The sequence below is a fragment of the Hibiscus syriacus genome, unplaced genomic scaffold (genome assembly GCF_006381635.1).
Source record: "Hibiscus syriacus cultivar Baekdansim isolate YM2019G1 unplaced genomic scaffold, ASM638163v2 tig00112380_pilon, whole genome shotgun sequence".
Taxonomy (NCBI): Eukaryota; Viridiplantae; Streptophyta; class Magnoliopsida; order Malvales; family Malvaceae; genus Hibiscus; species Hibiscus syriacus.
Window position 1 is genome coordinate 185,586 of NW_024063317.1, and position 11,363 is coordinate 196,948.

An 11,363-nucleotide genomic window follows, 5' to 3' on the forward strand; every position below is an offset into this window, starting at 1 on the left:
AGTACTTAAACTATCAAGTTTGTTCCGCTATAGTACTTAAACTTTTAATTTTTTCAAAACCGTATCTAATGTTTAGTTTTTATTTCATTTTAGTATCTCGCCGTTAAAAACTTAACATGTTTAGTATCTAAACTATAAACTTTGGTCCGTTTTAGTATATAAACTTTCAATATTTTTCAAACTAAACGTTAAATTTTGAACGAGGTACTAAAATAAAACAAAAACTAGTATTTATGTATGATTTTAAAAACATTGAAAGTTTAGATAATAAAATAGACCAAAACTGATAGTTCAATTACTAATCATGTAGTTTATCCTAAATAATTCGTTATTTAATTACGCGATCATCTTCACACAATATTCCTTAGCATGATTGTATTTATCATCGATTATCCTCTTTCCCCGTTATTTAATTACGCGATCATCTTAACACCATATTGCTTAGCATGATTGTATTTCTCATCTATTATCCTTTTTCCCCGTTGGTCAAGCGTACCGGACTCCACTGGTTGCGTGCCGTTTGCGTAACGATACGGCCATAATAACACCGCCACGGCAACAGCTCCGAAGCTGCAAGACGACAAGAACCCGACGATGCTAACGAACAGCACGGCGCCTATAGGGAACCACACGGGGCTAGAAACCAATATCAACGGCATAAAAAAGATGAACCCGAGAATGACGGCGGTGGCGGCGAGGCCGGTGAGAATAATGAGAACGGAGGCCAAAATGAAGAGGATGATGAAACCGAGAAGTTGACCGGAGTCTGGTGCAAGGGCCTTGACTTTCTGTAAAAAAGTATCGGACTTGCGTCTCCGATAGCTTGGACGATGGGCGGCCATGGTTGGGAGGTTGAAGGAGAAAGTGAAAGGGATTGAAATGAAATAGAAGGAGAAATGAATGGAGACCATTGCTTGACCTTTTCCTTTTTTATGAATGGTGGGTGTTTAACTCTTTATTAACGGTATAATCTACTTTGTTTTGAGATAATGCTTGCTTTTACCCTAAATATTGGATATCTTTTGGTAAATTATATGACTAGTACCTAAATTATCAATTTTTGTTTCATTTAAGTACTCCGTTTAAATTTTGAAGTTAATTTTTTTTTAAAAAAGTGATAGTTTATTTACTAAAACGGATCAAAATTGATAGTTTAAGTATTAAATGTCTTAAGTTTTTTAACGATAGGGTACTAAAATGAAATGAAAACTAAATGTTAGGCATGGTTTTGAAAATATTGAAAGTTTAGGTGCTAAAACAGACCAAAACTAATAATTTAGGTATTAAATGCATAATTTACCTTTATTTTTTTTATAAAAGCCTATAATTTTATTATAAAAAGAAATATACCGAATTATAATTGAGATTTACAATTATAATCGTAAATTAAGCACATAATTAGAATATTTTCCTAAATCATTGACTATACAAGGAAAGATTAAAAACAAAACTCGAAAAAGGATAGATACAAACATATCTTATCGCATCGGCAAACGAACTGCAAAAGGGGGTCAACATATTGAAAGACCACTGACAAAATTGCAAATAAGAGTCAAGCGACGTGAAAAAACTATCAATGAACGCAAATTAAGTATCCAAATATAATATGAGAGTCCAAAAGTAGAAAAAATCAGCATGATAAGTGTTATCTTGATCAGTCGCGACGATGTCAAATCATTCTTTAAAAAAATAAATAAAAATATACCAAAAGACAGAGAAAAAACGTGACATAAAGACAAACTTATTGAAAATTTAAAAGAAGAGAAAAAATGAAGTTGTAATATAAAATAATAAAAGGACAACTAATGTTATGTACCAGGGTTTTCTATTATAAATAGAGATGTAACCTAGACCTAAAATATCATTGAATAAAAACTTCTAGCTCCGCCTAGGCACCGAGGACGTAAGCACATTGCCGAACCTCGTAAAATTCTCGTGTTCTTTTGTTTTCTTTACCCGTTTTCGTCAACAATTGGTATCAGATGTCAGGAGCAAAATTCGAAGTCACGAAATTCGATGGTCAGGGTAACTTCGGATTATGGCAAACGAGGGTGAAGGATCTATTGGCGCAGCAAGGGATCTTGAAGGCTTTGCGATCTACAAAGCCGACGTCGATGGATGAGGAAGATTGGGAAGAATTGCAGTAGCGAGCGGCAGGAACCAATACGATTATGCTTGGCGGACGAGGTCATGTATCACGTCATGCATCTATCGTCTCCAGACGAAATTTGGAGGAAGTTGGAAAGTCAGTTTATGTCCAAATCCTTAACGATAAAACTGTATCTGAAGCAGCGGCTGTATGGGCTGAAGATGCAGGATGATCACGATTTGGCGCAACACGTGAATGTCTTCAATCAAATCGTTTCTGATCTGGCTCGGCTTGATGTGAAAATTGAGGATGAAGACAGAGCGATGATTCTGTTGTGTTCGTTGCCTCCCTCTTACGAACACATGGTGACTACTCTTACATATGGGAAAGAGACTATCAATGTTGAGGAGATTACTGCAGCCTTGTTGGCTCACAACCAGCGGAAGCAGAATGCAGGGGAAAGCTCTCAAGCCGATAGCTTATATGTCAAGGGTAATCGAGATCGTGGACGGAAGCCAGAGAAGGCAGGGTCCGGGAAGCGGAATTCCAGATCCAAATCCAGGGATAAGAAGATGATTCACTGTTACAAGTGCAAGGAGGCGGGACATATGAAGCGAGACTGTCCGAAGTTGAAAAAGCAGACTGATGAGAAGCGTGATGGCTCACCCAAGTCTGTGAACGTGGTCGAGGATGATAATTCTGATTGTAGTGAGGGTGATATGCTTTCTATTTCAACGACACAATTGACAGATGCTTGGATTCTTGATTCTGGATGTTCTTATCACATCACGCCAAATAGGGAATGGTTTTCGACATACATGCCGGTTAATTCTGGTTCGGTTTATTTGGGTGATGATCAATGTTGCAATATTGTTGGTATTGGTGATGTCAGAATTAAGATGCACGATGGCTCCGTTCGGACGTTGAGTGGTGTTCGACATATCCCAGACTTGAAGAAGAATTTGATTTCCTTGGGCACTTTGCACAAGAATGGTTTTATCCCTAAGGCTGACGAGGATAGGGAAACCATTCGGATTGTTAAAGGAGCATTGACTGTGATGAAAGGCAAGATGACTGCAGGGAATATCTACAGATTGTTAGGGAGTACCGTTGCAGGTGGAGTTCACTCTGTTGAGTCCTGTGATGATACGACAAAATTGTGGCATATGCGCCTTGCTCATCTTAGTGAACGTGGTATGGCAAATTACACAAGAGAACTTGTTGCATGGTGTCAAAAGCTGTAAGCTCGACTTTTGCAAGTATTGTGTTCTTGGTAAACAGACTAAAGTCCGTTTCAAGACTGCGAAGCACACAACTCAAGGGATTCTTGATTATGTGCATTCTGATGTATGGGGGCCTTCCACGACATCGTCTTTGGGTGGATCTAGGTACTATGTTACTTTATTGATGATTTTTCACGGAAAGTTTGGGTGTATTTTTGAAACAGAAATCTGAAGTTTTTGAGAAGTTCAAGCTGTGGAAAGCTGAGGTAGAAAATCAAACAGGACGAAAAATCAAGTGTTTGCGGTCTGACAATGGTACGGAGTACACAGATTCACAGTTCCTACAATTCTATAAGGAGCATGGGATTCAGAGGCATTTTACAGTGCGCAAGACACCACAACAGAATGGTGTTGCGGAACGAATGAACAGGTCGTTGAATGAAAGAGCCAGATGTTTGCGGTTGAATGCGGGGCTTCCCAAACACTTCTGGGCTGAGGCTGTTAACATGGCGTGTTACCTTATCAACAGATCGCCAAGGGCATCGCTGGCTGGGAAAGTTGCAGAAGAGGTATGGACTGGTCATGATGTTAGTTTTGATAACTTACGGATTTTTGGTTGTCCTGCTTATGTGCATGTACCTGCTGATGAGAGATCCAAACTTGATGCAAAATCGAAGGAGTGCATTTTTCTGGGTTACAAGAAAGGTGTCAAAGGATTCAAGTTCTGGGATCCAGTTGCGAAGAAAGTTGTGATTAGTAGAGATGTCGTTTTTGATGAACAATCCATGTTGCAACAGAAGCAAGACACGACAGTGGTGGATTTCGAGCAGTTTCCAGTTGAGAAACCAGAAACTTCTCAACCGACTTCTGGTGGTTCCACTACGGATGATTTGCAGGATTATATTCTCGCCAGAGACAGGGTGAGACGGACGAATATAAAGCCTCCGAACAGATTGGGTTTTGAAGACTTGGTATCTTTTGCACTTATTGTTAGCAGTGATGATCCGTTACTTTTCATGATGCCGTTACTAGTCAGGAAAACGACAAGTGGATGGAAGCCATGGTTGAGGAGATGGAGTCTTTGAATCACAATCGCACATGGGAGTTAGTTACCCTTCCTGAGGGTAAGAAGCCGATTGGTTGAAAATGGGTGTATAAGAAGAAACCAGTAGTAACAGAAAAAGAGGGGGAGAAGTTCAAGGCTCGTTTGGTAGCGAAGGGTTTTTCACAGCAGAAAGGAGTTGATTATGATGAAATCTTTTCTCCTGTGGTCAGGCACACTTCAATCCGAGCAGTACTTGCATTGGTGGCTAGTTGGGATTTGCATTTAGAGCAGATGGATGTTAAAACTGCTTTTTTGCATGGTGATTTAGAGGAGCAGATCTACATGCGGCAACCTGAAGGTTTCACTCAACCTGGAAACGAGCATTTAGTTTGCAGATTGAAGAAATCTTTGTACGGGTTGAAACAGTCTCCGAGACAGTGGTATAAAACGGTTTGACTCCTATATGATCAAGATTGGCTACAACCGATGTGAGTATGATTGTTGTGTCTATGTTAAGAGCCTTGATGATGGTTCTTTTATTTTTCTATTACTGTATGTTGATGATATGTTGATTGCTGCGAAGAACATGGATGATGTTATCGGTTTGAAAACTTTATTGAGTCAGGAATTTGATATGAAAGATTTAGGTGCTGCAAAGAAAATTCTTGGATTGGAAATTTGCAGGGACAGAGACTCAAGGAAACTGAAGCTATCTCAACGGGGTTATGTTGAAAAAATGCTAGAAAGGTTTGCGATGAGCAGCGCAAAACAAGTTAGCACTCCATTGGCGAATCACTTTAAGCTCTCATCAGAACAGTGCCCCAAGACAGATAAGGAAGCTGAAGATATGGCAAAGGTTCCGTATTCTAATGCTGTTGGCTGCTTGATGTATGCGATGGTATGTACTCGTCCTGATTTAGCTCATGCTATTAGTCAAGTTTGTAAGTACATGTCTAAACCTGGTGAGCAACATTGGGAAGCAGTCAAGTGGATCTTTCGGTACTTAAAGGGTACTGTGGGACATGGAATTGTTTTTGGGAGTCAGCGGGATAATCCTTTGGTTGTAGGATATGTGGATTCAGACTATGCAGGTGACTTGGATAATAGAAGATCTACGACAGGGTATGTCTTTACTCTTGGTGGAGGGCCTATTTGTTGGAAGTCTACTGTTCAATCTATTGTGGCTCTATCTATAACTGAAGCTGAGTACATGGCAGCGGCTGAAGCTGCAAAAGAAGCTTTATGGCTTACTGGTTTAGTGAAGGAGTTGGGTGTTCAACAAGGTGGAGTTCAATTGCTTTGTGATAATCAAAGTGCTATTCACTTGGCTAAGAATCAGGTGTATCGTGCTAGAACTAAACATATTGATGTAAGGTTCCACAAGATCAGAGAGTTGGTTGCATCTGGAGAGGTTTTGTTTCAGAAGGTACATACTGATGAAAATGCCGCTGATATGTTCACTAAGCCAGTTACGACAGACAAGTTCAAGCATTGCTTGGACTTGTTGAATGTTTCGAGTTGTTAAAGAATCAAGGTAACCCAACCCACATTGAATTTTCCAAGAGGCAGGATATTCGCCAAGGTGGAGATTTGTTAGGTATGGCTCATAAATATACCAGTAAAGAGGACAGGAGATGGAGCGAAGTGAGCGAAGCGAACGCAGCGAACATCAACTGTCCTTACAAAGAAAGTCTCGTTGTGGGGTTACGAATTATGTGGGTTGGGGGTGCGGGGGCGCAGCCCCGCGGTACGGTACAGGGTTAATTTTGTAATTATGTACCAGGGTTTTCTATTATAAATAGAGATGTAACCTAGACCTAAAATATCATTGAATAAAAACTTCTAGCGCCGCCTAGGCACCGAGGACGTAAGCACATTGCCGAACCTCATAAAATTCTCGTGTTCTTTTGTTTTCTTTACCCGTTTTCGTCAACAACTAACATCATGATGGGTTCCATATCAACAAAGATGAAAAGAAGAACTGTAAATGGCACACTACTGTCACTACAAATGACTAGAAACTAGGGTAAAAAAATAAGGATATAAGTTATTTTATTCTATCTTTATTAACTCAAAATTTTAAGCATGCAATACATTTACTTAATTTTTAAGTTTTATAATAAAAAAACATATTACTAATTTGCTATGAAAATGATTCATATAATGAAATGAATTCTACATAAATGTAAGAACCAGTCTACTTCATATATTAAAAGAATGATTGTTATCTTTAGAAATCTTAAGTTTTAACATCAACAATAAGATATAAGCATTCATTCTCAAATGGTTAAGAATTTTTAGAATATATACTCACCCTTAGACCTTACTATATATTACTAAAGTTTAATTACTTTTATGTTAGTTGTCTAATTTTGGTCACCAACTTTAAAAAAATTACATTCTAATCACTTACATTTTAAACTTATATATTTTGATCACTAAACTATCCACTGTCATTTTGATGAAATTGACACATGAAATATAGTTGACTTTTAATTTAACTTCCGAATCTCAGATATAATATTAATTTATTTCTTTTATTTTGTTTCCATTTCTTCTTCCTGAAAAAAAAACTAGTCCTTTTTCCTTGCCTTTTGTACGGCTCATTGTGGCCACCACTAGTAATCACTCTGGCATCCTAAAGCTATCATAGCAAAGCATTCCTCTCCCTTTCGATTAGTTTTCCCTTTACACCATTATTAAACCATCGTCGCCTGCTTGTCACGACCGAAACAAACAGGGTTACTTAACATAGACTGGACTAGTGGGTGGCCTATTCGTGCCGAACTCAGGCGAGAAGGGCAAGAAAGACACCACTGAACTGTCCAACAACCAAGGAAAAATCGTATTTTGAAGCATTGGTGACAAAAAGAAGACGCCAAAGATTAGCCGCCATCACCATTAGATCAGGGTAACTTCTTTTAGCCTTAAAACCCATCATCCAAGTGGTCAAAGTCACAACAGGAGGAGCCTAAACGAAATCCAATGTCTCCAATTTCATCAATAAAAATGTTGTATTCACCATGCCTCCTGAACAAATCAATATTACAGAAAAGGCGAAAATCAAGCAAGGGAATCACTTGCGACCTCCAACGACTCAATGACCAAATATAACTTATCCAAAATCAGTGATTAAAACTAGACAAAACTGAAATAAAAGTGATAGCTTGTAGATAACCTAACTTGCAATCAGCCATGCATATACAGTGGATGTTTTTTTTAATGAAACGAGAAATTAGTATAATAGGAGAAAACTCTTTTTATTTATTAAGACAAGACTTTTGAGATTCGAGTTAATTCGACAATGGCATAAAATTATGATTTTGAGGTAAAGAATGTTACCACGAGATTACAATAACGTATATCATGGTACCACCTTCGTCAAAACGGATTCCTTTTTGAATATGTGAAGAGCTTCATTCTGCATAAAACCTAACAAGTACCAACTCTATATCAACAAATACTCCTTCCGACACTCACGCACGATCACAGGTACACTCGTCGGAGGGATCTAAGCCACAAACAATATAATGAATCAAAATATGCTTATACCTTATGCAACTAACCTCAAGCAAGCTTGAGCATTTAAACCATTTACCAAGAAAGAAGGGTAAATGGTAAACAAAGTATAAACAAAATGATGAACACAGAGAAATGCAGAGGAATTGGGTATTCCTTGGATTTCAAGGGACAAATACACCTTAATATGAAGGAAGATATTTAGATACTACTTACCATTTACTGGTATCCGAGCGTTTGGGATTAGTCGTTCCTAGGACCCATGGGTCAGAGTCAGTAAGTGTCTGTGTGAGTACATGCCCCTAGAGTGTCAAAGATACTTAAGATTTTGGAATGGTGATAATGACCACTTTTCCCTTAAATTACAGAGATCTGATATGGTTGATGATGATGTCCCTAGTTATAAGGGCCAGGAGGAGAGTCGTTTCTTCATGTTTGGAGATTTTAGTGTCGAGTTCACCCCCAATTCTAAGCAGGGGATACCTTCAGACGCGGGAGTCGATGAAGTGACCTTTTTCCACAATTAAACCTCGACCCTTAGGCAGATCATCTGAACTATTCCAAACCTGTCCGCTATGCCACCTCTCCCACCTATACCCCCATTTCAGTTTACCGCGGTACCTTTGGAGTCCCCGATCGAGAGACTTCATCATTATAGGACGATCGATTTTTATTGATCTGGAGATGATGACCCATCTACATAGATTAATGGCTTCGAGATACGCTCTATACTCTTTATCAGTTGTACCTCACTCTCGAGGGAAATTTGGAGTGCGTCACCGCCCTTGGGAAGGGTGACGCAATAGATTGGTGAGAGACTATAAAGCAGGCGATAGAGCTAAAGAGACCTACCTAGGAGTACTTATTGTTCGAGTTTCATGAGAAATACATTGAAGAGGCTCACATCGATGATTTGCGCCACTAGTTTTTACACCTGGCCTAAGAGGACGGGTCCATACTCGAGTATGAGAAGGAGTTTATCAAGCTGAGTAAGTAAGTACCCGGGCTTATTCTGAATGAGGTTTACTGTTGTAAGAGGTTTAGGGATGACCTCCATTTTTGTATTCAGATTTAATTAGTAGTTAATCCCCTTGCATATTTGCAGATCTGTCTCACCAAGCAAAGGCATAGAGAGGATTCTGAACAAAAAGGATTAGGCAGTGAACGACTAAGTGGGCTAGAGTAAAAGGGCTTCAAAGACATCTATGCAGTCTCAGTCATCGTCAAAGAGGGTCTGGGGGCCCTAAAATTTAGGGAGACCACTATCAGGACAATCTAGAGGAGTGACTCAAGGTTCATACCGCGGAGATAGATTTAACTTCCGTAGGAGATCTTTGTCATCAGCTGTGGTTCGAGTGTTGGTAGATCTGAGAGGACACCGTCTCACCCAATGTGTTCAACTTGTGGGCATAGACATTCTGGGGAGTGCTATCGAATGACAGGAGGTTATTTCAGTTGTGGATCTTTTTACCATTATGTCAGGGATTGTCTCTAAGACAAAATTCAACACATGATTTTCGTAGAGATTTGCACATTCTGTTTAGCGAGTATGAGGGTTCTCGAGGGTGGCAGAGCTAGTTCATGGAAATTTAGTAGAGACGCTTCCATATCTGAGTCTGTTCAGCAACCCATAATAGTCTCGCCCAATATACGATCAGAGCCCAGGAGGAGTGTGATGCTGTAGATATGACTTTAGGTATATTCACAGTCTTCTTCGTTCCTATTATAGCTTTGATAGATCCAGGTTCCACCCACTTATATATTTTCTATGACATAGTCTGAGAAAAGAATATCACAGTCGAGAGTTTAAAGATAGGGATCAGGGTGTCTAGTCCCCTAGGATTAGACGTTTTAGTTGACAAGGTTCACTGCCGTTGCCCCTTAGAGCTCCAAGGTGAAGTGTTCTTAGCCAATTTGATAAAGCTTATGTTTCATGAGTTCGTTGTAGTTTTAGCCATGGATTAGCTTGTTGAGCATGATGCGAGTTTGAGGTGTAAGGCGAGATGGCTTAAACTTTGTAAGGATGATGGGACCAAGGTTGCACTACCAAAGTTGCTTCGATAATCAAGGCTCAGAGATTGTTGAATCATAGGTGTGAAGCCTTTTTGTCTCATGTGGTGGATATGCGAGTTTATGTCCTGATGATTGAAGACATCTGCATTGTTCGAGAAATCTTAAAAGTATTTCTGAAGGATTTCTCAAGTTAACGCCTGATAGCGAAGTTGAGTTCAACATAGAGATTGTGCCAGGTTCAGCTCTAGTGTCCATTGTACCCTATCGCATGGCCCTGATAGAGTTGAAGTAATTAAAGAATTAATTTCAAGAGTTGTTGGATAGGGGTTTCATCAGACCGAGTGTTTCACCTTGGGGAGCGTCGGTCCTATTTATCAAGAAGAGGGATGGATCAATGAGGTTGTGTATTGATTACCGATAGTTAAATAAGTTGACGATCAATAAATGTTACCCGCTTCCCCAAATCGACGATTTATTCGACCAACATAAGGCGTTTGTGTTTTCTCCAAGATCGATTTGTGGTCTGGAAATTATCAGTTGTATGCCAAGTTTGGTAAGTACAAATTTTAGTTAACCAAAGTGGTGTTTTTGGGTCATGTAGTAGCAGTTAATGGTATATGGGTAGATCCCCAAAAGATTAAGGTATAGTTAGACTGGGAATGGCCTAAGAATGTTTCCGAGGTGTGCAGCTTCTTAGGAATTATCGTCGTTTCTTCAAGGGATTTTCTATGATACAATACCGATGACCAGGTTATTTGAGAAAGTGGTTTTATTTGTATGGAACGAAAAGCGTCAAGAAAGTTTTGATTGGCTAAAAGATATCCTTACATAAGCCCCCATTCTGACACAATCGAAGTCTAGAAAGGACTTCATCATATTTAGTGATGAATCATTTAATGGTTTGGGATGTGTTCTGATGAAAGAAGGAAAGTTGTGTCTTATGCGTCTCGTCAATTAAAGCTACATGAGTGTAACTACCCTATGCATGATTTGGAGCTTGCTTCAATGGTTTTCGTGTTGAAGATTTAGAGACACTACTTGTTTGGGACATCTTCACGGATCAAAGAGTCTTAAATATTTACTCACTCAGAAAGAGTTGAACTTGAGATAGCGAATATGGGTAGAGCTTTTGAAGGACTACGACTATGTAATCAATTATCACTCGGGTAAAGCAAACGTTGTGGTAGACACCTTGAGCTGAAAGATCGTAGTAGATCTAAGAGCTTTATTAGAACATCTAACTTTGGTTGATTTGGGTTGTCTACTAGTCGAGTTAAGAGTTAAACCCGAACTAGTAAGCGAGGTTAAGAGGTTGCAAGATTTAGATGACTGATTAAAGACTTGAGTAGAGCAAGTATTCTAAGGTGAGGCTCCAAGTTTTGAGCTCCACGAGGGATGCGTATTGTAATTCCGAGGACGTTTATGTGCATCGTCAATAGAAAACTTTGTGACAAGATCCTTCATGAGGCATATT

General features: G+C 39.3%; 1 protein-coding gene across 1 annotated transcript; it reads right to left on the reverse strand.

Moving 5' to 3' along the window:
- Positions 1 to 397: 397 nt before the first annotated feature.
- LOC120178759 (oleosin-like) lies at positions 398 to 879 on the reverse strand. The gene has a single exon (XM_039184555.1). The coding sequence runs from the start codon at positions 840 to 842 to the stop codon at positions 414 to 416; it is 429 nt and encodes a 142-aa protein (XP_039040486.1). The 5' UTR covers positions 843 to 879; the 3' UTR covers positions 398 to 413.
- Positions 880 to 11,363: the final 10,484 nt, after the last annotated feature.